This window comes from Chiroxiphia lanceolata, chromosome 10, assembly GCF_009829145.1.
Source record: "Chiroxiphia lanceolata isolate bChiLan1 chromosome 10, bChiLan1.pri, whole genome shotgun sequence".
In the NCBI taxonomy this organism is placed as follows: domain Eukaryota; kingdom Metazoa; phylum Chordata; class Aves; order Passeriformes; family Pipridae; genus Chiroxiphia; species Chiroxiphia lanceolata.
Window position 1 is genome coordinate 17714138 of NC_045646.1, and position 27431 is coordinate 17741568.

The 27431-nt window shown below is 41.6% G+C and overlaps 1 protein-coding gene across 1 annotated transcript; it reads left to right on the forward strand.

The window, feature by feature from the left end:
- Window positions 1-1490: 1490 nt before the first annotated feature.
- On the forward strand, window positions 1491-26546 carry WDFY1 (WD repeat and FYVE domain containing 1). Its single transcript, XM_032697660.1, has 12 exons — window positions 1491-1703; window positions 7771-7838; window positions 8571-8644; window positions 9842-9896; window positions 11221-11371; window positions 14053-14165; window positions 16712-16838; window positions 18418-18523; window positions 20869-20970; window positions 21752-21882; window positions 22886-22994; window positions 23701-26546. Exons 1-12 carry the CDS (start codon window positions 1567-1569, stop codon window positions 23758-23760), a joined length of 1233 nt encoding a protein of 410 aa, XP_032553551.1. The 5' UTR covers window positions 1491-1566; the 3' UTR covers window positions 23761-26546.
- The last annotated feature ends 885 nt before the right edge of the window (window positions 26547-27431 follow it).

Consider the following 27431-nt stretch of genomic DNA (forward strand, 5'->3'; position numbering starts at 1 on the left):
TTCAGGCCAGGTTCTCATGGCAGCATAGACCAGCACATTACTCAATAAAATCTGAAATTTAGCCCTGGAGCTTCTGGTGACAGCAGTTCTTGTACAAGGAACTGGTAAATGATTACAGGTGATCCCACAGAAGAGTGTTTGTACACAGCAGCATCCCTGAGTGCAGTGGGCTGAGCCAGCAGCTCTGCTGTGTGCTGGACCTCAGCTCTGAGGCAGGTATCAAGCAGTAAAACACTGGGAGAAACCCTGTAGGGTACAGCAATGTAGGGTTTGTAGGTGTGGAGACTGAGAGCCTCAAAAGGAGATTTATGTTTAATTCCCCTAGGTTCAAAGGGGATTCAGGCACCTGCATCCCATGGCACAGGTATGAGCTGAATGAGTGGGGAGTGGGCAGGGCTCAGGAAGCAAGAAGGGTGGAAGAAAGGTGGACTCTGGAAATACAGAGGAAAAATAAGGAAACAGGGAAATGCTGAGGCGAAACAAAGTGTATTTAACCAAAAGTATCTTAAAAACTTCAAGCTGGACCTATTGTTCCTGTGTCTGTTTCCTTTGCTGTCTAGCCAATCTCCCTTACTGGGTTTCTCAGCTACAAAATTCCTCTCTTGGAGTAGGTCAGGGTCTTGGAGCAGGTCAGCAATAAAGATAATTGCTGACTGCTGCCCTCTCCCGGGAGCCTGGGGAAGCCTCATTCAGCCTCCCTGGCTCCAGGTGTGGGACATGGTCTCTGATGGCTTTGGTCAAATGGTACGAACCTCACCACTGTGCTCTGGGAGGTTTGTCTGCACCTCATCTTGTAGCTCATCTCTTTGGGCACAGTTCTGTCCAGGACATACAGAGCTGAAAAAGCTTCATCCAGCTCTCAGTTAGGATTTTCAGTTAAGCCCAGTGTGTTGGCTATATAATATATATAAATATATATGTGTTTTACATATATATATATGATTTATACATATATACACTGTTGTTCACATACAAAACCAGGAGGAATTCAGCCCTTGGTTAACCAGCTACGTGGCCAATATTCACATGCATTGGACACAGAGGCACAGTAACAGCACAGTCCAGCTGCTTAAGGACTTAAAGGATGAAGGCTTACAGCTGTTTCTGGTTTAAAGGACAGAAACCAGCTAATGTATTTCCTGTGACTACACGTCCTTCCTCAGCCCATATCCCTCAGTTAATTACTGCAGGGGAAATAGCCTTTCTTCTGCTGTGTTGTGGTGGCCCCAGGCCGGCCTGACTCCTTGAGCCGGGATCATGGCAATGACTTTTCCCGGGCAGAGCACAGCCAGCCCCGCGGCGCACGCCACGAACACACGTGTTTGAGCCCACGGCCACCTTGTCCCCCCGGGCATTGCCGGAGGGGACACGACCGGCCCGGAGCCAGATCGCTGTCCTCCGCTTTTCTACGAAATACGGCCTCCCGCGGCCCTTCTATTCCAGAGAATACGCCCGCCGCCTCATCCCGCCCCACGCCCGTGACGGCATCGGCGCGCGGCTGAGCTGCGCCGCTACACGGGGCACCTCGGCCCGGGCCGGCGCCGCTACACGGGGCGTTACGGCGCGATGGCGGCCGAGATCCACTCGCGGCCGCAGAGCCGGCGGCCCGTCCTGCTCAGCAAGGTCGAGGGGCACCAGGACGCGGTGAGCGCCGCGCTCCTCATCCCCAAGGAGGACGGCGTCATCACGGCCGGCGAGGATAGGTGAGCCGGGGCCTGCTCCCCGCGGGGCCGGGGGCTGGCGGGGGCCGGAGGAGAGGCGCTGGCGCGGGGGGTGCTCTGTGGGGAATCGGTGTGGGCGATACCGGTGTGGGCGATGTCACTGTGCCAGGAGGCGCCCGGCCGCGACTCCGTGCCTGGAGCCACAAGGAAATAGAAAGCAATAAGAAATAGCCGGAGCTGCGGTTGCAGGGAGGGACTCGAACCTCATCGGCTGCGAGGGAGGAGCGGCTCAGCGGAGCCCGCAGCCTTCCCCCGCCCGCCGTGTTCGTGTGCTGCGCAGCCCCTGCTCGCCCCCGTGTGCAGATGGGCTCTGCGGAGGGTACGAGCACAACCAGGAGTGTGGGGATGTGTTTCCCTCGGCCCTCAGCCCCACTGGCCGGGTCACTTGTAGTGTGTCGCTGCTTTCCCCCGTGCCGGCAGAGCCGGAGCTCCCCGGGCTGCTCCAGCCGAAACGAGCCCGCTCCGATGGCTCACCGGGAAGATTTAAAGTTGCTTCGCCCTGGCTGGAGCAGCTCCGGGAGTGAGGTGGCAGAGCGGGGCCGAGAGGGAGTGATGAGCGACTGAGGACGATGGTTTCTGCTTGGAAGGGAAAATGCTTTCAGCGCCTAATCCTGATCCTCGGCTCTGGCTCACACAGCTGTGAAGCGCCTGCCACGGCAGCTGGTAATGGCATTAAGCAGTTATTCAGATGAAAGGCAAGTGGAAACGAGGAAGCAAGTAGCACAGAGGGATTGTGGCAATGAGAGTGGTGAGGGGTCTGCAGCGTAGCGGTGAGAGAGGGAATTTCCCCCGTGCTGTGTGGAAAGTGACTTTCAAACGTTAAGAGGGGTAGAAGATGCTCCTGTTTAGAAACGGTGTCAGTATCTTAAAGAAGCACGTTAAAAATAAGAAAGTGCACTCTTTGAGGTGTAGCTTGGTGGAGGGATAATTTTAAGCTGACTTTGCATCAATTTTTGCATGAATTCTTATTTGAACAGCCTGAGCTTGTGAGAAACAGGAGTGTGTTATCTGAACTGAGTTTTCTGGCATTTATTTTGGGTCAAAAAGCACAATCAGACCAGTTGGTCAATGGCTAGTTGGTTGGTCTCTTCCCTTCCCATGGAGATGACTTTGTGCAGTACATGTTCAATAATGGGTTTTGGATGGGACTGGGCAGCTTCCTTTTTATTCCACTCTTACGTGTGATTGTTCTGGTATCTTGGTGCTGTGCAGGGTGAAGTTGGGGTTTGGGTGCCAGCATGGGCTGTATTCAGTTCTTCTTCCTGAAGGAGAGAAGAGGAAATAGCAATTTTTAAGAGTTCCTGTCTGAGTTAAACCTGCACAGAGTTTCTTGGTGCAGGCTTGCAGAGCCTTGCCTGTGGCAGACAGTGCCAACCTTTAAACCTCAAACTCTAATGCTGAAGGTCAGCAGCCTGCATGTTTAGACTGTTGATAAGAGCCAAGGATGCAGCTGCATCTTTATCTGGGCAAGTTTTGATGTCAGACACAGCTGCGTGAGGAGAGCAGAGGCCGCTGCCCACGTTTGGGGTGTGTAATGTTAAGTGAGGCTGTGGACTCAAAGCAGAATTCATATCACCTGCCTTGCGGTGGGAATTTACTCAGATCTTTAAACTTTCAGAAACTGTTGCACTGTTATTACCTCTAATCTGGGATACCTCCTACAGTACATCAAAGCCTACTCAGGTATCCTTCACCTACAGTTTAATGTGTTGTCAAACTTACTGCCCTGTTTGTTCACAAAAGTGGGGTGTAGGTGTTAATGCTGTGTAAGTGATTATGCTGCTCACAGCAAGCAAAGTACAGAGTACAAGGAGCAAAAGAGCTGCTGTGTGCACTAAGAGTAGGGCTAAAGTATTTTTTATTGCACCTTAATGCAGCTGAGGCTGTCAAGTATTTCATAATAACCAGTCAGAGGAATGTGTTTACAACTTAAGTAGTGAGGAAAACATTGGTGCACAAACATTCTCCAGGATTGTTGTGGATTATTCTCTCATTAGAGAAGTTGTAGTTCTCTCTATTTTAAATTATATTTCCTGGAATGAGAAGTAATAATTCTGGGGTTTTTTTCAGAATACAAGAGGTTCCATAGTAGATCTGTGAATGCCAACACAGAGTCTAGGGGTTTTTTTTAAAGTTTTGAAGATGAAAAAGGAAAGAAGAATGCCATCAGGAGACAAACAGTTAGTTTTCCCAATCTTATTTTTCAGCAGGATACTTGCCATCTGTGGAGCTTTCTCAGAACTAATCTAAAAAGGACGATTAACTCTGTGTCCCTGTTGGCATCGTGCCTGACCCTGGCTCCAAGGCAGTGTTGGGAATTGTTGCAGTGTGTCCCTCAGCAGACAGATAGCTAAGGCTAGATGAGTGTTTCCCAGCTGTAGTTGGGAATGCTGAGGGATGATAAGCTGTGTGCAAGACCTTAAATGCAAGATGAAGGTAATGTGTTTACCACAGGCTAACAGCATCTCTGGAGTCACTGGCCCACCTGAGTGATGGTGTTTGGTGACCATCAGCAGCTGCTTACATTGCAGTACTAGGTTTTGTTGGGTTTGCTGGTTTTTGGTTGTGGAACTTAAATATTGGTCAAAACACATTTTAGTGTACAGAAATTCGATACAAAGTGTCAGCTGCAAGCTGTGTCCTTGAGCTTCCACTGCACTGTGATTAAACCAGACTCTTAATGCTGTTTTGGGAACAAGGTCAATATCAGTCTAAATACTTTTGGTTTATTTTAACTACCAGAAAGATGCAGTCTTCTGTTCTTGCTAGGAAAACAAGAACTCTTTTAGTTAGTAACTGTTGGTGATTGATTTTAGATAGGAAAGCAATTGCTGCTGTTTTGAAGGTGTTAGGAAGGTGCAGAGCTTGGAACAGGGCTAGGGTAGCTGTGTAGTAACTTGCAGCAGTGCTTGTATTGTAGCAGGTTTGGATTTGCCTGCTAATCTTTCATCAGTTCTTACTCCCTGACATATGTGCAGTTGGCTTTTAGAGGGCAGCTTATGCAGCACGAGCACAGACACTGTTGAGATGCGGGATTTTCTCTGCTCTCAAACCCCAGACTTTTTCTCCAACACTGTTGGCTGCTTAATCACCCTGTAAAAGAAACAGCAGTCAAGAACAATGAAAATTCTTAGAATTTGGTGAGGCCACACTCAGTATTGCTTGAAGATGGCTTTTGTGTGTGTTTCTTATATTACATTAAAAAATCCTACTGAAAAACTGCTTTGAATGGCTCTTCTATAAATGTGCATGCTGTCCAGCTGAAAGCAACTTCTGGTTCAATACTGAATGCTAAGGAAGTTTGGAGGTCATTTTTAGCCTTGTTTTGTTTCCTCCTGCCACTCTCAGCCGTCTGAGTCTACTGTAATTTAAAAAGTATGTTCCTATCTCTGGGTGCTCCTTAATGAGTTTTTACGTACTTACCGAGACTACTGTCAAACCAACCTCTGTCTTTCTAGGCCCTTAATAGGAAATGCTAAAGGAAAGGTGAGTGGTAGCCAGCTCTTCTCAGGCACTGAGCACAGGACTCTCCATTAAGTAAGACCAAGTTTTTAGAAGAGTGCTAAAGACTTTAGGGTGGTTCTCATGATAAAGCACTGTTGCGGTAGAAGGCGATTGTGGGAGCAGCATTACTGGAGGGCTTCTCTAGTCCTTTAAGCTGAGAACTAGTATTTCACAAACTAATTTGTCCTAACAGAAGGAGATGCATCACAAAAACAGGACTGTGTGAGAGAGAATCGAGGAGAAGTGGTATTTTGGCACAGGTCACTTGCTGAGTGAAACGATCTCTTCAAATTTTGCTCAGTCAGAGCTTTGTATAATTAGATATAAAGCTGTCTGACAGCTTCTCTTTGCAAGCATGAGGCGAGCGTAGTCTAAATCTTACTTGAACTAAAATAAGAAGCTTTCAGAAGTTAATTTTGCTAACTCTTGCAGCTATTTGCTTAGGCTCTTGACTTCAGTGAGGGACTGTATTGTTGATGATCAATGCAGAAATTATACTTCCAAGAAACAATTTCTTAGAAAAGCCAGCTCTTTGCAGTATTAACTGCAATACTGAGAGGAAGAAAAATCTGCTTGTGAAAAATCTGCAATGAGTGATCTCAATCACTATGATAACCCATTAGTCTTCTTATTTAGAAAATAATTACATGACTTTGGCTAGAAGTGAAAGAGCTGCATTAGTAAGGGTGGAAGCTACCATCCGGTGAAGTTGCTTTACAAAGCAAATTAAAGGCTGATAAAAATAAATAGGTGATAACTCATGCTACTACTGGCATTTGCATCATAAGAATGACTTGGAAACATTGTTTTTCCCATATTGTCATGTTACCAAGAAATAGCAAATGCTCTTCTGAAGTGTTAACTTACTGACATAAGGCAGGGTGTCGATTATTGTAAAGAGGAAGTGATAGCTTTTAAGAGGCAGTCTTAATGCAAAATATTTAGTGGACTGGATTAATGGACATATGTCATTGAACTGGTGGAAAAGTGACTTGATTTAGAAGCTGAAAATTATTGCTTTGGGGCAGTGTGTACTCAGCTGTATTGATTTCAAGTTTTAGAAAAGTAGTACATTAAGGGTGGGCGTTGTTTGCTTTGTTTTTGAGTGTTTTTTTTAAAGAAAAGCCCTGAAGTGGATTGCAAAATTAGAATGCCACCATTGTATCTTCAACCTGAAAAGTTCTAGTCTTGATGCAAGATACCAGTCCCCTGCTGTGCTCTTTTTGTTAAACTCTTTACTGTCAATCCTATATGATGTTTAGAAAAAAAACCACCCTAGTATTTTTCTAAAAAATTCTAAATACCAGGCCTTGTATTAGCTAACAGTAAATAGAACAATGCATCTCAGTGAAGTCTCCTGACAGTGTTTCCAGGTACGTGTATTTACAGATCATGTAGGAATGAGGAAGTTGGATTTAAACAGTAACAAAAAGGCAAACAATGGTTTGGAGAGGAAATTTCAAGTAGACTTAAAATAACGTGAGCACTGTCTACATGTGTGCTCTTAACTTCTTGATGTAGATTCCCTTCAGATGTGTCTGTTGTAGGAATGTTTTTAATTGACAATAGCTTTCCACTTCCTTGCTGGTCTCTTATATCCCTCCTCCCAGGATTTGACAGTCACAAGAGCAGTATAATGCTAAGTGTTCCCAAGACTCTTTTTCCTTTTCTTCCAAGGGGTGATTCTGGCAGGTTGCAAACTAAAACTGATTTTATAAAGAATCTTAGCATGCTGTCCAACTCATCTTGTCAGCTTGTTTCAGTTTTCATTTGACTGCCTTGTCAGTCCTGTTCATGTTTAGGCCAGAGGAGCAATGCAAACTTACAGCAGCTAATGTTGTTTGTTCTTTGCATTTCTACATGAGGGAGTACAGGCATGGCTTAGTGGCAATAGTACTGACTTAGATTTGTTGTCCTCTAAGAATTCACACATTAATTAATACTTGGGGATGGAGATGTCAGTAATATACTTGTCTGGAGGATTAGGTGCATCTCTTACTATATATATATATGTATATATTCAGTGTCTGGCTTGCTCAAGGCTGAGTTGCACAGAGAAGCCTTAAAAATAAAAAAGTTCAGACTTCCATAATGACATCATTTGCAATTTTTTTAAAACATATCAACACTTAATCTGTTATAAAACAAGCTGTGTTTGCACTGCCAAAGCTAGAAAGTTTCTGCAACTTGAATTTGACTTGCATCAGCCAGATCCAAGGAGGGGAATTAAAGGAATGCAATATGTAGCAGTTTTGAGGTGAACTGAAATAGCATTTCCATTTCATACTTACTGAAACTCAATGTATAAATAGTCTTGAAGAAAACTCTTCAGAATCCAAGGGTGCCTATTCTTAGTACTATTATTCTTGTTAAGTTAGAGTAATATTTGAGTGCTGTTATTTCTGTTATGTCATTCCTCAATTATGTTTGAGTAGCACAAAAGCTTAGAGGGTTGGAGCTGATACATAAGTAATGAACTGGTTCAGATGCAGGGAATGATGCACTCACTCACAACTGGCTTCTCCCTGCTCTTCCCATGACACAGAACAATACGAGTGTGGCTGAAGAGAGACAGTGGACAGTACTGGCCCAGCATCTACCACACCATGTCATGTAAGTACAATACTGGAGATGGTAAGTGCTGGCCAGGCATACCCTGGGTTTTGTACCTGTGCTGTGTGTGGGAATACCTCCTTTCCATTTCCCCAAGTGTTGGATTCCTTTAGTCATCTTGATTTCGGGAGCTTTGCAGCAAATCTAGCTCAGACTTCAATTTGAAACAAGCTGCATAGTGGGCGAGGTCTACGGCAGCTCTGGCAGAACCACGCCCTTCACCAGGGTGGATCTGCAGCTGTAGGTGCCTCAAGTGCTGGCAAATAACTTGTCTGCCAGTTAAGTGAGCTTTTCAAACCACTAGCTCAAAGTTCAGACATAAGAATATTCTGTGCTTTCCAAGGTGTGCTTTTTTATCTTTTAGGACTCCATGTGAGGTAATTTTAGTGAGCTCAAGTTCTTTAGTGTAACCAGCTGCATATGCTGTTGCTGCTAGCTCAGCTTTCAGCCTGTGTAAAATTCCTCTTGCTGAGTTGCACCCTGTGGCAGGAAATTGTGTTTGCATATGGTTCCTAGTAGTATATCTGGGTTACAGTAGTCATGTACCCATCCTCAGCTTCACAAGTGGGAATTTAACAATCTTACCAAGGGATGTTATCTGTGCAGGCTAATTTCTATCAAGCTACTTAAGTAGCTCTTGCCCTGAGTGAACGATTTGACTTTCTGAAAAGTCATGTGTATCCTAATACCTCTGTTTAAATCACTGTAATGTACTTGCTCTTTTTTTGACAGCACCATGTTCTGCCATGGCTTATCATCATGACAGCAGACGAATATTTGTTGGCCAGGATAATGGAGCTATCATGGTAAGTTGTTGTGACTTTTCTTCAGAAAGTAGATTAGAATTGCTTAGATTGTCTGTGAGCTCCAGGTGTTGCTGGCAGCTAATAATCTGTTTTCTTTCCATTCATTTTGGAATGCAGCTACTACTAAATGGCTGAACTTCTTGGCAGTTCAGCTGAGCTGTGCAGGGGAGGACTGCAAAGTAAGGGTTCTTCTGGCTAGATGAGAGCCAGATAGCCTCAAGAAGTCACTGAGCCATTAGTGCAGCAGTGGACCCTAACAACTACACTTTGTCAAGGAATTATTTTAAGGGGAGTACATTAAGCTGGGCAGGGTGCCATGGTGAGAACTAACAGGGGTTATGAACTGCCTCTGGCCAGGAATATGGATCTGCCTCTATCTTGCCATGCACATGTGTCTGGATTTGTTTTCTGCAGATCTTTTTATGATGTGGAAATTTGAACACTAGCTCTAAAATTACAAGAGACTGGGTTCGTTTCTTTTCTTTCTGGAATCTCTTCCTTCTTTCTATACTCTTGCTGTAGTTGCTGTCCTTGTCCTGGAGAGGAGATACACATAGCAGAACAGAAAGTGGGTTTGTATTCTTCCACTCTGTTCTTGATAAAGAAGGGGAATCTTGTGACTCTCAGATGTTTTAACGATTTCCCTTCTCTATGAAAATAAGGTCAAAATAATAACTGTCCTGTAAGGAGTCAGGGTATGCATGAGTGTCATAAACAGTGATTCTACTGATAACTGCTGTGAATAGTCTACACAGAATTGCATAGAATAGTGATTCTTGTGGTAAATACTGAAACTTGTAAGTTGAGACTTCTAAAATTTCATAAGCCTAATGGATCAAATAGAGAATACTCTCACTTAAACCCATCCATTATGAAGTCTCAGACATCTAAATCCTAAATACTATAAGATACAGTTTTGTTTGGTTCTGCTGGGGATAAATGAGGTCTTATCTCTTCCTGTAATCTCCCTTCAGCAAACTCAGTTCTGAAAGGATGTTCCCTGTGGAAAATTCTGTTAACCTTAATTTACAGTTGGTATGTCAGTGTGCTTTGCTCCAGCCTCAAAAACAGCTCCGTTTTGGTGAGATATACTGCTGCTATATAACCTTTGGCCTGAGAGGCTACTGCTCCTTTTTGGGTATCAGTGTTGTTTATGTCACTGTGGTATGTTTCCTAACAATATCATTTTGCTTTTAGGAGTTTCATATTTCTGAGGACTTTAATAAGATGAACTTCGTGAAGACCTATCCAGGTAAACTGTTAACCAGTGTCTACACTAACATTTGTGTGAAGGGAAGGCATCTAAAATGCTTGGTAAACTGGACACAGTCACAGATTAATCAAATCCAGATATGCTTTAAATCTGACTGACCTCATAGCTGTCACTTAGTTGGGGATAACTGCCATAAGATAAATGTTCTGTCAGTCAGCTGAGTCCAAGTTGCAGTCATTAAGTTCACTACATCATTAGCCTGTAAGTGTAATGAGCCAGAACTAGTGAGTTCAGATTTTGCTCTTCAGTTGGAGTAGTTATACTACATGAGTGTTGGGGTAAGAGTTTTCTAAAGGTGAATTTTGGTATTTACAATTTCTATCCTTTTGTAATCCCTGGGCTTGGTTACTTCTAGCTGAAGGTAAGAGTCCTTACCTTCTCTATCATCTTAGGAGGGCAGAAGGGATGAAAAAGATCATATTTTTCCTGTACGTGGGAAATAGGAATTGTTCTTGTATTTATAGAGATGCTAATTTCAGCATTTGTCTGGACATCCTTAAAAGAAATACAAAACTCAATTGCTGGTTAAAATTGGAATATTAATGTGAAAGGCCCGAAGGAAGTTCTTAAAGACTGTAGATTATGTAGCAAAACAAAGTGCAGTTTGTCTTATGACTCCCTGACACTGATAGAAGCAATGTTCTTGCTTAGGAGAAAAAGACGTTGTTTTTAAAGCAACAAAACCTCCCTTTATCCTAAGGGAGATGATTGGCAATTCAGTCAAGGGAAGTACTTCCATCTTGGGGTGGGGGGGACTTCTTTCTAATGTCCATGTAACTTCTTGCTTAGTGGCACCATTCGAAACAAAGCTGGGTGGGATTTGGTTGCTGTCACAGGAGGCAGTTTGAGTGCCATGGACTAGTTATGCTTTCAGGTGCTTAAAAGGAGGAATCTGAGCATAGTTTCCCCAGGGTCAGGAAAAGAGGTATTTAAAGAAAGCAATTAAAGTTTTCAGATGTTTTACATTACTCCCCAGAAATCCTGGGCTAACTAGAGGAAGCTGAGGGTTTGCCTGTTCCTTAACCAGTGTGTCTTGGGTATCTGGGCTGAACTCAGCTTCTCTCTCTCAGGGAGTAAGGCTTAAATTAGCTGTCTCATGTGTTTGTTCTGTTTAGTATTTGCCTTCTGAATAGCTCAAGTGAACCAATATGAACCTTTTAATTCAACCTAGACACAAGTATAATAGTAAAAAAAAAAAAAATCTTCTTGAGCATCCTCAACCTCTGTCTCTCTGAATTAGAATGTAAGAACACATCACTTTGATTTTTGGGAAAAAACAGCCAAAATCTTTTTCTTCTCACAGCTCATCAGAATCGAGTGTCTGCTATTACCTTCTGCCTGGCATCAGAGTGGGTTATCAGCACAGGTCATGACAAGTGTGTCAGCTGGATGTGCACCAGGAGTGGGAGTATGCTGGGGAGACATTACTTCACCTCTTGGGCTTCATGTCTCCAGTATCCTTTGAAAAATGATTGCTACCCTGAAAATGGAAGAGTACCTTTAGATCAATGTGATCCCTCCTTTATGTGTAAAAAAGCTAGAGTGACATCTCTTGCAGGTCTGCTAACCCTAACTCTGATTAGAAGTTTAACACTTTTATTTCTGTTAGTGGTTGTTAGATTGCAGAAGTGACTGTGAGTTGCACAAATCAGTGTGTACTACTTCCTAATTTTGAGGTGTTTGTCTGCAGCATCTTGTGGAATTGACTAGTAAGTGTATCTGTAGCCTGGCCTGCATTCTTCCTAGGCAAGTCCCTTTGTTCAGCAGATGCCAGTGTGCATTTGAATCCTTCTAGAGCATAAAACATCATGAAAACCCTTTGGACTGCTTGGATTTTTCTGTCTTTGCTCATGTTAATATCTTCTATCTTTAAGCTGCAGGGTATGTTGAAACTTTATTCACTACTAGTAGTAATTTCCTGTGTGCAGTTTGCTTTTCCACAAACTGCATTTAACTGCAGCATTTGTTGCTTAAACACTCTGGTTGTCTGTCCAGCTGTATAAGTACTTCAGGGCATTCTTTATCCTATGTAAAAGACTTACAAACCCAGTAACTTAAAGTGTATTTCACATATCAAAACTTTCAAGCAAGTTAAATACTTAAAATTCTAAAACTATTTTGTAGCACTTGTTAGTGGTAGCAGTTTAGATGTGGCTGGACAGTAATTGAGGTACTGGCTGATGTATGAGGATTAATGTCAGTAATGTTTTAGAAGTGGCAAGATTCAAAGATGAAAGAGGTGAACTACATCACTTGAAAACATGAAGGCCCCTCTGGAGTGGCTCTGTAGCTGTGTGGTGGTAAGAAACTAGGAAGAAAGGTAACTGCTCAGTTACCAGCAGCATGTCTGGCCTTCTGAGGTCTCCCATCTGTGCAGACCCTGCCTTAGTGAAGAGCTGACAGGTTTGTACTGTTGCTCTTTTTTGCTGTCTTTTTTTTTTTGTAGAGTTCTAGTAGGTTGTGTCCCACAAAACATTTCATGTGCAGTTCCAGTTTGTCTCAACTGAGTGCAGCACAGAATGGGGTTAAAGCTGGAGAGTGTGTTGGAGACCAGCTAACAGAACAGTGATGAACAGTCTGAGCCTCACTGAATTCAGTGAGTTCTGTAGCTAATGCTACTGCAAATAATGGGATGGTTTATTATTGAAATGGAGAAAAGAATATGACCTTTTATATCAAGATAAAAATAAATTTACGCTGAAGAACTTGACATTTGAAAATGCTTTGTAATCAATCCTGCCTTCGGACTTGTGTTTGGAAGACCTAGCTTTCTGATATGTGTTCTAGGTGCTTGGTCTCCCTATTGGAGGTTCCTTAGCAGTTATTTGTTAATGATTCTATGTGTAAGCTTCTGAATAACACAGCAGAGCTCCTATTCTTTACTGGATTAGTGGGGATAATGCAAGTCTGAACTTCCAATATGAAGAAAGGATCACATGTTCAGGGACTTAGAGGATTTGTTGAAAGCGAATTGTTTATCTCAAGATTCTGGAGGCTTAAGAGGTTTTAGAATGTCATCAGATGGCAAAGCCTCTGCATTTTCACTTAAAGTGGTGGGCTTTTTGTTACTCTGTCTTTTTAAAGTTAGCCTTTTCTGTGGCACACCAGAGGCTACTTAGCTCGCTGTTGCTTGTGGTTTTGTGTGGCTCCAGGAGGACACCTAAGTTTATACACAGCTCTTGGGTGATGTGGTGTCAGCTCCATGGGTCTTTCATAGCTCTTGCTTTTATTCTGAAGAGCAAAAGTCTTCTGAAGGCAGCAAATGTTCTAGTTCCATTGGCTTGCTGTTCTTTGGTTTCTGGAGACAGTAGTTACACCGTGACAAAACTGAGTATCACAAAACTGTTATGAGGTATAATGCTTTTGCCCAGTGTGCCACCGTGTTAATAGATCCCATGTCAGGATGTGGTGTGGCTTTTATGTCAGTGTTAACTGACACACTCCTTTCTGAAATACAGTTCAGTTTTCAATACCATGCTCAAGGACCTGCACTGGTAAACTTGGAAGTGCAGAGAACAGAACAAGAAACAAGATGGTCTCACCTTCTCAGTAGCCTGAACATTGGGAGTGTACTTCCACTGCAAGATGAACTAGCTGTGGAGGGTCGGCATCTTTGTATCCTGATACAAAGGATATAGTTGAGGATATCAACTATTATAACTTGGTAGAAAACTGAGGGCTTATAGGGGAGCATACTAGCTAAGACTGAATGCCACCCAGTGTCCAGTGAGGTGCTTCTAATGGTAGCTCTGCAATGAAATAAGTAGCCTGACACGTTTTGGCATCTCTTGTAGACAAGCATGAGTGTTTTCTGTAAATATATGCTAGAAATGGCCCAAATCTACTTAGCTTGCCTTAAACTAGAGCATGGATTATCTCACAGCTTTCTCCAGTGGCTTTTTAAAACTTTTCTCACTCATTTTCTTTATATGCAAGTACAGTTTTACTTGCACATATAGGGAAGTGTGATGAGGAGAGAGGAATCAGAAAGGTTTATTACAGTCTCCAACCCCTTTAGAAATGTTTATGTAAATATTTATCTGTCATATTAAAATGTTCTTTGTTTTTGTTTTTGTTTTTTTTGGTGCTGTAGCTGACTATTTGTCATGTAAAATACGCCTTGACTGCTGTTCAGATATGATCATGAAACTCAGCATGCATTTGTTGGTGATTATTCTGGACAGATCACTCTTCTGAAGCTTGAGCAGAATACGTGCTCAGTTATCACAACCCTCAAAGGGCACGAAGGTAAAGTAACTCTTTGCTTAAATCCACTTTTCCCAGATGTAATACCTCGTTGTAAACTGGGGTGAGACGTTCAGTTGCATATCTAGCTCTTAAGGATAGATTTGGGATTAAAAAACCAGTCCAGGGTAGTACTTACCATAAGCTGTACATATGACTGTCTGCTAAAGAGCACACACATTCTTGCTGAGGGGAAATCTTAGCCTAATAAATCTGGACAGGTATTTTTATTATAGATGAAAAATAAAGGTAAATATATGCATTCAGTTAAACACAAGTTATCCACTAGATGGCCACCTTTAAAAGCTTTAGTCTCCTTAACTTTGAAGAGGAAGGATGAGAATGTATTACTTTGTGGGGCTTTTTTCTCTTTTTTTAGACTTTGTAGTATGATAATACCTAAAGCAGCTTTAACAACTTCCAGTCTAGATTCTAAAATACCACTTAATTCTTCTCAGTGCAAACTTTGCTGTTCTGATCAGTCTTTATGTTCTAGTTCAATTTCCTATGTCTAGCTGAACCTAAGCTATAAGCAAGAAATCCAGAGAGCCTTTTAGAAACAAAAATGCCAAGTCAAAGGCAAATGTCTCATCCTGTATAGTAGAGTTGTAGTCCTTGTATCAAATGAAGAACCAAATGGTCTGTAACATGATATAGAGCCACTGTCTGCTGTAATGAGTGACAAGAATGCAAATCACAGAAGAATGTGTGACTTAATTATATGCTGAGAAAAATAAATAAGACAGTGCCTTTTCCCATGTGGTACTGCCAACTTTGAAATCAGTTGACTAGTTTGCATTTGGGTAGGGTTGAACTACTGGGTCATGAGTCTCTGACCCACTGGAAAAGGCTGCCTTGTTTAACAGCTGTAAGTATAGAGTAGGCTTTGTTACAGCTGAGGAGACTCCTGATTTACAAATGACTGTAAAGTGATTAAGCTGGTTTGGAATGCGAGAGGCAGGTTGAGATTTTCAAGTGATAAATGTCTCTTCTGCTTTCAAGCAGAATTCCAGATTGTTTCAGTTAAGAGCCAAATAATTCTCTTGGCCCTAGAGACTCCTTTACCTCTCTATTCTTTTGCACTAGTCTGTTCAAATGCAGCTCCTTGGCAGATGTTCCTGTTAGTCTGAAAGCAGTATGTGTCCTTAGCACTTCTTGTAAGTGCAGGTTCTACCTATTGGGTAGAACCTACTTTGGCTTATGTGCTTCCATATGGGGATTGTGACCCTTAAAACAAGAATTGATCTAGAATAAAAGATGATTAAATTTGAGGGGCAGAAATAGGTTTCTCTTCAATTGGTATAATACTAGCTACTTCATCTTTTTTTACTTTTTTTTTTTTTTTTAGTAAATCAGATTATGTGTAACTTTTATTCCTCCGCAGTATTACAGTATTTGTGTAATATTCTCAAGATCTAGTAACTCTGAACTTAAATGGCATCAAGTTCTTCTCTGAATGCACCTGTGTTTGACAGACTTCGAAAGTCTGATTTCATCTTGTTTCCTTTCTAGCTCTTGCTAGATAGAACTTCATAAGCAAACAGTGTTTGCTTTGCAGTTTAAATGGTTTTAGAGTTTGTTCTTCAGGTTAGCTTCCAGAATTCACCATATTTAACAGCTTGCTCTGTGTAATGCTGAGATAATACTCAAACTACTGCCTTTTGTGATGCAAATGCTATTCCCAGTGGGTCAGTCTGAAAACAGTACAGCCCTAAAGGTGGCCAAAAAAATCTCTTGCTCCAGAGCATTGAAATGGACTGATTTGGGCTCTAATTACCATTCATCTTGCTTTCAGACTAACAAGGCTTTTGATGACAACTGAACAGTGGAAGGATGCTTTAAAGGGAAGGATCTCTGCAAAGGAATAAAATATCCCAACTTCACAACTATAGGTGGCATAAGTGACAAAATTACTCCTTTAGTCCCCTGGCTACATTACCATGCACATGAGTTTAATATAAAGCTGCTGCTGTCAGATGACTCATTTCTTTCTCTGACTAGTGTAATGCATAGCCAGGCTGGGCCTTCTGAAATTTAGTTTTGTAATTCAGTAAGTGGTGGCAGATTTGCTAACAGCAGCGAAACTGTGACTTCGTTTCTTATTCCAACTATTTTAAGGTCGTAAATGTTTATGTAAGGGACTTGGTTTACCTGTGAACACTGCATGCTGTCCTGCAACCACTGACCAAGCACCTTGCTGAGTTGTAGATACTAGTCTCTGCTTGGGGAGCGTTCATAGTTTTCGTCTTCCAAAGCTTACAAAGCAGCCTGGCAAGTCTTAAAACCACCTACCTAAATATAAGGGGCAGAAGGCTCATAACTCAAACTTTCTGGTTTATGCTTTATTTGTCTGCTTATGGACATTCTGTTCTGTTGTCCAGTGCTCTTCCCCCTCTCCACCAGGACTGTATCTTGCTGTTGAATGTTGCCCTTTGCCTTAAGGCTTTCAATATGTTACCGGAATAAGGTTTCACTTTAGTGCTCCAGAAGGGCATCACTGTGCTGGGGAGCCAGTCCCTTACATCTGACTGCAGAATGTTCTTTCCTAGGGAGTATTACTTCCCTGTGGTGGGATCCTGTTCAGCGACTGCTCTTCTCAGGTGCCTCTGATCACAGCATCATCATGTGGGATATTGGCGGAAGGAAGGGGCGAACGCTGCTGCTCCAGGGACATCAGTATGTAATGGTGCCTTATTTTTCCTACATGTTCAGTAATGAACACAGAGTCCCAGGAAGACTAAGTAGATATTCGAATCTTTGTGAATAATGGAGAAAATATCTTTTTGCAGAACCCTGAGGACTTTGAGAGAGGAAGGATAATCGCTACTAGGAAAGCATTACTGATAAATCTTTTTTCTTGCTTGTGTTTTATATGTTCTTATTACTATAGTCTAGAAGTAATATAGAAGTAGTTTATAGAAAGAGGTGGATAAAAATCCTAAATCATCTCGTTTGTCTTTTATGTGAAAATTGGATGTGTCTGTATTGTAAATACCACTTGTGAGGGTGGGGCTAGAACCTTAAAGTATAAGCATGTTCATGTACCCGACTAGAATAAGCTTCAGTATGTTCCTGTTCTCTGTCTCTTTCTATCAGTGAGGTGATAAATTGATTGGCTAAATTACAGGGGTGGTCTCTCAGCTTCAGACAGTGTGTCACATCTCCCTTGTTCTGCAGATGAGGTAGTTAGCTGTCTGTATTTAATCAACCCTTGATTTTTACAGAGACACACTATCTGCCATTTTTAAATGTAGGGCTCTAACTCAGTCTGACAGGCAATTCACCACTAAAGATATATTCTACTTAGAAATGCACTGGTGGTAGAGATCTTGTTTGTGTTTAAAGATGTATTTGTATAGCGCATTCTCCTCATGTCTAATTCATAGATGCCTCCATCCACCTTTGATCAAGACTGATAGCCTTAGCCCTAGAACTCTTGTTAAATATTGAGGATTTGGTTTTATGGCTAAAGAATTAATACTGTTTACAAAAAAAGTAACTGAAGTCAGTAGCTGGAGGACCTTATACTGCTATTACTGCTCCCTCATGTGTCCTGGTGAAGACTTATAACAGTTAGTTTCTCTTCAAACATCACACTTAGCATCAAACTTCATACTGAATGGGAAAGGAAGTTCTACTGAGAAGCAGAATGACTTTTTTAATTCAACTTAGATGTTGCAAAGCAGTTTAATACTATTGAGATCCTTTGTTTAGTTTCTTAGGGTAGACTTTTATTTTGCCATGACGTTATTTAGGATTAAATTGTCTTACTGGTAAATGCATGCTTTGCTTTGCAGCTACAGACTGACTTACTGTGATTTGCTAGCAAAAGTGGAAGGAAGCTCTGTCTGCTTCTTAGCTGCATCTTGAAACAAATATTTCTCTTTATTTCTCTAGTTGTCTCTGTTTTGATAACTTGGCTTTCCTTGCCAACATAGAAGAGTATTTGCACACACATTCGGAGCCAGTTGACACTCAGCTCTCTGTCAGTGCTTACTGCCAGCAAATGTTAACATGGAATTGTACCTCTGGTATTGTGGTCAGGCCTGTTCTAGGCAACATCCTGATGCCAGGGGAGTGCTCAGGTGACAGCACCTGTCTAGTCATCCTCATAGCTCTACTCACCAGGCTTAGCAAACTGTTTGAAAACCAGTTTTGCCTTCCTAGATAGCTTTACAAGGATAAATCAAGGTTTGCTGGGAAACTATGCTTTGTTTAAATACCTTTGGTTAAATAGTGTCTACTTTGTTTTCAGTGACAAGGTGCAGGCTATCTGTTACCTCCAGCTGACACGGCAGCTGGTGTCTTGTTCAGCTGATGGAGGAATTGCTGTTTGGAACATGGATATCAGCCGAGAAGAGGTAAATTCATGTCCTAGGTCAAAAAACTATTTTATTTTTCCCCCCTTTCAGAGACTGATGTGACTTGACTTAGTTCTGCAGGCTGCTTTCCTCACATTGTCTGACACTTTAAGATTGAATGGTACTACTGAAACCTGTTCTGTTCTAGTGGCTGTCCATGCTGCATTGTAGTAAATGGGCTCCCAGGACAGGAGAAATGCAGGACACACTCGGGTCTGCTTAGAGTCTTATCTCAGTGAGACAGCATGTTCACTGGAATGGCTGTGGCCCTTACTGCTAGAACAATCTAAAGCAGGCAATCTTCTGCAGTAAAAAATGGACTGTGCTTCAACAGTCTTGAAATAAGTTCTCAACTCATGTCAAAGCAGGTAAAGAAGTGAGATGCAGGTTTTGAGATGCTGTTCAGAAGGCAGAGGTTCAGTCCCCAGGCAATGCTTTTTTTGAAGATCTTAGTACACAGCAACTGACCCCGCTGTGCACGTTCTGCATCAGTTCATACCCGTCACAGGAACTGAGAAGATATATATTTATTACTCTCTGTGGTTAAACCATAATTGTAGGAGTTAGTTTTGGTTACTCCCATAAAGCAGTATTTAAGGCTCAGCCTTTCTTGTCCTGTTGCTTTTTCTTAAATGCAAGTGCCATGATTAAGAACTGGTTTTTGATGTGTTGAGCTGTCACCTTAAACACACTGAATGCTGTATGGGATGCTCCTGACATTTTCAGCATGATGATCTCTCTTCAAAACTTCTGTAATGTTATGAACCTTTGTAGTTGAAAGGAATTGACTTATCATACAATTGGGGAAACAAGATGTGGCCGTTTCTCTTCTGGACCTGCACACAATAAAGGGATCTTCTAAATAATAGACAGTTTTAATGCAGTTAAAATAATGCAGTTAAGATAGAACAGCTGTGATGTATCAGAACTTGTTGGGAAAACATAATCAAGCCCAATCCAAAAGCAAAGAAACCCAGTGTTTGACAAATGATGAACATACTGCCTCTGAAGCATTAGGTAGTGAGTCGTGTTGCAGGGGTATCTTCAAATATGCACTAATGCACAGAAGACTAGAAAACAGACTTTTTTGATTAGAAGGAATGGTAACTCCACTGACAGCTGTATTATTGCTCTTGAGCAGTTCCAACTGTATGTTGGTAATAGTGTTGGTAGCATTGGCAAGTTTTTATCTTTTGTTTAATGTGTGAAATTAAGATTAAAAGAATTGGAGGATATCCTGTTTTTCTGCTAGAGGGAGCCAGAAAGGGGATTGTCTTCCCAAAAATGCTTTTAAGTGAAAACTGCTATTCTAAGTAACTGAAAGAAGCAATATGGAATATCTCATGTGATGGAGAGGCAACTCATTTCCTCTACTCTCCCTCCCACCCCCACACTGGATTTGTTACTACTCTTTTAAAGTATTTTCCACTATTTGGGGAAAGGAAGAGAATACAATTGAGGTTGAAGATTTAGGAGCTGGACATCTGGAATCAATAAATGTTCATGGTGAGATGGTGGTGCAACTGAGAATATTCTTGTTTTCTTACTGTCAGTGATGAATGTATGTGAATTAAGGAGAAAAAAATGCTTTGTTGTTCCAGCTTTCCTCCTGTCAAGTCTCAAGGAGAATTGCTCATGAGGTCTATAAAGTTGTATAGAATATACATGTTCTAATTCAAGTCTATGTACTAAAAATATTGTGCCTCTTTCTATCCCTTACAAGGATGCTCAGTTAAAGATCTGAGAGAGTTGAAATGTGTGAAAGCTCCATTTTCATTTGGCCTGGTCCATTTATGGCAGGAAAAATATGTGGGTGTGAGAAGGGTTGCTTAATGAAGATGTGGGCAGGATGGAAAATGCAAAGGAGTTCTTAATTATTTCAAACTGCAATCCTAGGAAAGCAGGAAATATAGTTATGCAGAATTTACTTCTGGATACCCCCCTTCTTAGGGGGGATAACTGCCTCATAGCTTCTACAGCTTGAATTACACTAGTCCTTAAAAGTCATCTAGGCAATGAGAGCAGCAGTCTTGGAATGCCTGCAGCAAGTTTAATAACTTGGATGTTTGAATGAGTTTTTTTTATTGAGGCAGGAACATAAGATATTGCTGTAGGCTTAAAAAGTGTAGGAGGTGTGTAGGTAACAAATAACTGTAGTCTTGGATTCAGGGTTTTTGTACTAAACTTCCTCGGTACTATACCCTAGGCAATCTATTGTTGTAATGTTCAGAACTGAGCCAGGGCATCTTTCCAAGTAAAACTTTACTTTTTCTTGAAACAAACTTCCTTGACTTGTTGTATGAGGGAAAACAATTCTGATGGCTTGCATCTCTGCTCTTTTGTAGGCTCCTCAATGGCTGGAAAGTGATTCCTGTCAGAAGTGTGAACAGCCTTTCTTCTGGAATATAAAGCAAATGTGGGACACAAAGACGATAGGGCTGAGACAGGTGAGATGGCTGGTTTGAGTGCTTAGTTATAATTCAGCACTTAAGCAAAATGTAAGCAGAAAACTGCTAAAGCCATTAGATCTTTTCAACTGTTGATATTTTTGCTGCTTTGAAGTGAGGGTTTATTGAGAGGTTATGGCTTCTAGGCAGCACTAAGACATATCCAAGTGCTGTGGAAAGTGTTGCACCAAACTTCTGTCAAGGTCAAAGCAGGCTGTGCTAGGAGTGTTCTGTTGGATTTCTCTGGATGTTTCTGTGCATTGAAGCTTTGAACAGCTAATCCTCAAGTGTTGTGTAAAGTGGCAAACAGTGCCCCATAACTGAGCAAATTGCAGCCTAACATGTTGTAGGTGCTCAGTTCAGGGAAGCAGTAATGGCCCTGCTTTTAGTGTGTGACAGTGTGAAAGCTTTCCAGATAGCCTTTTTTATGGAGGGGCTGCACAGGCACCAAGACATTCATCTGGTTTTGGCTTTCTTAGACTGTTATTTCCTTAGTTGCTTGTTCAGTCCAGTTTTTTCCCCTTCTCCCAGAAGAGGCTTACAGAAGGAGAAGAGGATGTACGCAGAGAATATGGAGATAAAACCATTAATGGCCCAGATGACTGGTCAGAACTCGAGAGTCCTTGGTCTTTGGTTGAAGTAACAGAGCATTTCCTAACAGGTTGCTTTCTAACAGGTTGCAAAACAGAAACTTTGTTGTTGTTCACTGAACACTTGGTAAAGGTGGTCAAGGGACACAGTATAATGATTTATTTTTCTGCTTTCTTCTTCCTCCATGAAGCATCATTGCAGAAAATGCGGGCAAGCAGTGTGTGGCAAGTGCAGTACCAAACGGTCCAGTTACCCAATCATGGGATTTGAGTTCCAGGTCCGTGTCTGTGATTCCTGTTTTGAGTCCATCAAGGATGAAGAGTGAGTATTAAGGACTAATAAACTGAGGTAATACTGCTGGGGTGCAGAAACACTTGTGCTTGGTCCACATCCACACACAATGCTACAAAACACACCAAGCTGACTCTCTGCTAATAGGCCACCTTTGCCTTGGGCACTCAGAGCACTGTGGTGGCAGAGATCCCCCAACTGGCTCTGCAAGCTCATTGGGATCAGGTGTGGTATTACAGCTTTTCTGTCAGCTTTGTTTCTTCCTCTCCGTGAGCCTAGATGTAGACTTGAAACATATTTGTCTCAAGATTTCTGTTCATTTAAAAGCTATTGATTGCACTTAAAATTGCTAAATGGCTGCCTGACAATGCATCACAGCTGCCAGGATGTATATGCATTAGTTCATATACCCTTATTGAATACTATTTCTACTATTGAATACTATTTCTACTAATACTGATATTCTTCACAGCCCAACATTATTTTCCCCATGCAAGCAAATTAGGTTAAACATCATTTGCTGTCTTGTCATTTGCTAAACTTGTCTTAGCAATGAAGAAACCCCTTTTTATCTTGATATGAACAGAGTAATCGGATGTGACAATTTTAAGGGTTTTTTTGTTGTGGTGGTGTTGGTTTTTTTTTGGTTGTTGAGGCTTTTTGGTTTGGGGTTTTTTTTGGAAAAGTGAGGTGCTCTGCCCTAGTTGGCTCACTGTAGCCAGCAGGAAAAAATGTAGCTGAGCTTGACTTTATTAACCAAGAGTAGGAGTAGTTGCTAATGCAGTGTCCCACTTCTGCTCTAGTATTATTAACAGGCTGCAGAAGGCCAGGAAATGTCACACCTACACAAGCAGTGCCTTACCATGACTTGCTAATTTAATTCTGTCCCCTTTAATATGGCACTGCAGCTCCCAGGATTGATTTATTAGTACTTGAGCAACTTAATTTTCTTTTAAGTTTATTTTGCACTGCTGTAATGATGCCATGAAGCTTCATCTGATGACTGGCTTTCATTCCAATTGTTCCTGTGCAGCCGTACTTCCTTGGCAACCTTTCATGAAGGAAAACACAACATTTCACACATGTCCATGGACATCTCCAGAGGGCTAATGGTGACCTGTGGGAGTGACCGGATTGTGAAGGTATTCCTGCATCTCTTTGCTGCATTTCTTAGTGATATTTAATAGAGAGTTAATTTTTGTATATTCTTTTTTCTTTCTGACAACTGTTGTTACAAAACTATCTGTTGTGGGCAGCAAGAATTGTATTTATGTCAGGCTGTTCTTCCTGCAGCTGAATGACAAATTGACCTTTACTCCCCTGTATGGAACATAGCTCTTGGAACTCATTATTGTTGTGTCTCTAGACAAATAAAGCAGGCAGGAGAATCTGCCAGCAGCCTTAAAGACACAGACCTGATGAAATGTGCAGGTGCCTTTACTCTGAGCTCCATGACTTGGAGCATGGCCACTAAAAGCCCTTGTTATGAGACGGTGACATGGAGCTCAGATTGATATAGAATCTTGGTGTGATTAAGCTCAACATCTACCATGGATCTCAGAACTGAGACTGTCCCAGTCTGTCCTTGTTTCGGTGTAAGCACGTTTGTAGCAAACTGCATAGCACTTCTTAAAACAGTTCTACAAAGAAGTACAAGAAGACTCCCTTGACCCCCAAGTTTGGCTTTTGGTTTATAAGGCTGGTATAACTCTTTATGGCATTTTCCTCAAGTATAGTTTATCAGGATTTGTTACGTCCAGGGACATCTTCGTTTGCTTCTATGCCTCTTACAGAAAGCCCTGTTAGGTCTTATAATGCTGTATAATTCTCCACAATATTCTCTTCCAGATCTGGGACATGACACCAGTAGTTGGCTGCAGCCTTGCAACGGGCTTCTCTTCCCGCTGATCTCGTCCGTGGCAGGTTTACGCACCTTATGTACAGCAATACGCACCGAACGGATGGAATCCTCCTCGAGAATACTACCGCCAACACTGGTTGCTTGATTCTTCTCCTGCTGCTGTTCCAGGATGGACAGTCACCTTTGTAGAGCACGGCTTTTCTGTTGGGCTCACCAGGAATCTCCTTGGTGCCGAAGTGCGGTTTCGCAGCCTCTCGGACTAACCTGAAATGGCTTACCTGCAATATGACACTCGATGGAAGGACCTGTTGTTTCTCAGTTTACATATGTAGTGTTAACAATGTGCTATCTCTGCTGATATATCTTGTATAGATACCTTGTAGCTAAAACATTATCAGAGTAAAATGAGTGTAGTAAATTCAATTTGTACGAATAGTAAAATAACTTATTCTCTCTTCCAAAAAGCAGTTCTGTCAAAATATTTTTGAGCAGTCACTTGTCTAAACTGCCTCCAAAAGGTATGTTGGTTATTCCTATGGAAGGAGGAGATACTTCAAAGTGGTGGGTAGCTTCCTTCAGATGAGATAGTAAGAGAACCTTTTGATCACACAAGATTTCCTGTATTGGCTTTCTTGTAGTGTTTGTCTTCGAGTTCAGTTGTTAGTGAAATCACTTTTGTGGGACAGCTGTTCTGTAGCTGATGAGTCTGCAAACAGTCCTGGGCTCTTTCTGTAGTCTCTTAGCATAGCTAATAAACTTCTGTAGTTCTTGTGAACATGTGCAGCCCAGCTACTCTAAAGAGAGGCTGTAGGTATCAACTATATACTTTGACGACTCTATAATGCTGTTAGAAATGGGAGCCTAAACAAATCTGCCTTGTTAAAGGTAATGGCTAAGAAAAAACGGCCAGCTAAATTTTAGAAATTTTTTCCTGTGGAAAGGCTGATGTTTCTTTACTGTTAGGGAACCTGTCTCTGCTCAAGTGCAGCATAAATTCAAATACTGTCTTGGTGTTGCTTAAAACAGATAAATACTGAGCAATAATTACTGAAGTATAGAACAGCTGCTTTTTTCCCTGCTCCCTAGGTCTGTTAATCCTGAGATATCTATATTGATCCTTTCCTGTTTCAAACCTGAGAAGTATGAAGAAGAGCTGGGAGGCTTTTATGACTGTGCAGTTGGCACATACAAGAAATAACTAGTGAGATATTGTCAGTTAGCTGGTCTGACAGTTGAGTGAATCTCTGCATTTAAACTCTGTAAAGAGAATTTATTTTGTAACTTTGAAACCTGAGGTAATATGTCACAGAGTTTAGTCTTGGAGCTGTTTAGATTTGTCTCAAAACAGAGGCATATGTGTGAGGACAGAAAATGTGGGTAGATCAGCTGGCCTGGAATAGGTAGTGTTGCACAATTATCAAAGGTAATAGGCTCTTTCTGGCAGAAGAGTTAAGGGTTAGACTGTCTTTATTTACAGCAACAATCAAGTGGTGCTATGAGTGTTAGTGAATTCAAGTCCTAGGTGTGCAACTTGACACTAATAATCTGCATTGGACCATGCTGTAGGCTGAAGTAGATTTAAGATCGTTAATACGTCATAATTCACTTTAAGCCAAAAATCTGATAGTCTCCAAAGGGCATTAGAATCCAGAATATGCTAGTTACTGTTATTTTTTCTGCCTTTCCATGGGCCTCCTCTGAAAGTTTTGTGAAGAGTTTTTATTTGCTAGCCTTACTGGGCCACTGAAGAATAAACAAATCCATCTTTTGTGGGAATCCCAAAACTTGTCTTGCCTTCAGTTCAGGATTTAGCACTTGTCACACTGATTTGATTCCGCTCTCGCTACATGCTGTATCGCTTAGGTTTTTTGGGAAGGTTTATTTCTAAGCTATTGAGAGAAAATCAGCTTGTACTGGAAAAGCAGTTGCAACCTTCTGCTTTGAAGGCCTTCACCCTTCTAAATTAGGAAGGAAACTGAGTGGTTGTAAGGGTGAATAAGTCCTGATAATGCTCTGCATTCACTTTCAGACTTGTTCCTATCTGACTCTGGAGGAGAATGGAAGCCTTCTTCCTCGCAGCATGTAAGGCAGAACTTGAGTTATAGTGCTAGAACTGTTCAAAATCCTACTGTGGTAGGTAAGGAGGATCCAGGGCGTGAATTAAACTTGGGGATTGAGTAACATTTTTCAAACCAGACATTCTGAAACTTACACCAATGACACTGAGGTGTAACTCCTTTGCAGCTAGTACTACAGAGCCTCAGCTTTTTTAGTTATTAGTCAAGGTACCCCCTGCTCAGCATGCAGCTCCCCCTTCCCTTTCCTGTGAATACTTCCTTTGCTTCTTTACATTTTTGCCACTAGATAATATATTCTCTACCGCCTAAGGAATCTATTTTCTATAATTGATAAAGATAGTGTCAGTTCAGATATAACAAGACAAATATGGCCACTAAATCATTAGCCTTTTAAGTATACTCTTGGTGTTGAATGAGTAATGCTTACAAACCACTAAAGAGAGAATGGTTTTGTTTATAAACAAGCGTTTTGAAGGCACACACTCTCTCCTGAAACTGAACATATTCAACTCTGTTAGCTCAAGTGTGCAATTACCAAGAAGCCTTGACTTGAAGCATTACTCATCTCGCTTGTGTAACCTCCTCCACTGGAGCAGGGAAGGGGAGCAAAGGGTACTAATATGTGCTAATTCTTTACTAGTTGTATTTCTGTACCCTGCATAGATAAGAGATGCTAGATAATTCTGTCCTTTGCTCCTTCCTGTCTGTTTTTTAAACTTTGATTACATGTACAATAAAATATTTCTTGATATTCACTTAGTCTATTTGGATGATCCATTTTTTTCTTCCATCCTGTGAAGGTACAACCCCCATTTTATGCTCTGGCTCCTCTTTTATGTGACCCATGTCCAAAATCTGGGTTGATGGGAGAGCTTGTCAGGTGTGTTGCATTGGAGCTGAATGAGCTGCAGCAAGTTAAAGGCCCCTGATGTACTAGTGTGCTGAGACAACAACTGCTGCATGGTCCCAGTTAGGGATGTATAACCTTATCCTGTGTTCTGTTTGCCAGCTCATGTAGACCTCTTCTCTGGTTACCTACAGAGTATCAGAGGATTAACCTCTTTCCTGAGATCCCTTGGACCTGTCTAAGGTATTAAAGAAATGTTAATTTTGCTGGATGGGGTGAGCAGAGTCTACAATATGATACATACAGAGGACACAAACTGCAGCCACAGGAGGTGGTTAACAGTTGTCTCATACTTTCTCACAGAGAAAAGATGGAGATAAGCTGGGAACTATCCTTATCCCTCACAATTGCTCACAGCCTTCACAGGCTCAAAAATACAGCATTGGCTGGCTTTGTAGCTGACTGCTTTCTTAGGGTATTTAGGAGCCACAGAGGGAATCTGAAAGAGTTTCACAAACTTGGCACCTTTGAAGGGTGGCTGAGTAGCCTGTGTAGTATATAATACTGTAATTTTTTTTTTTTTTAAAGACATGTCTCATTTTAATCAGCTTAAGCTTCTTACCTTTCTCAAGGCAAAACCCCATGTTTTCGAGTTCCAACAAAGACTGACTGGAACAAAATCAAGCTGTTACTGATCTGTAGTCAGAAAAGCCTATTTAGATGTCTGTGTAGACCATCTTATGTTTTAAATAAAGCATATGAACTCTAGTTAAATTTGAAAATTTTGGAGAAC

Bases quoted from the DNA above. Each gene is read 5' to 3' on its own strand.
- WDFY1 (XM_032697660.1), top strand. From the start codon at position 1,567: ATGGCGGCCGAGATCCACTCGCGGCCGCAGAGCCGGCGGCCCGTCCTG. The intron at 8,645-9,841 runs GTAAGTTGTTGT...TTTTGCTTTTAG, and splicing joins AGGATAATGGAGCTATCATG to GAGTTTCATATTTCTGAGGA. The intron at 21,883-22,885 runs GTGAGTATTAAG...GTTCCTGTGCAG, and splicing joins GAGTCCATCAAGGATGAAGA to CCGTACTTCCTTGGCAACCT.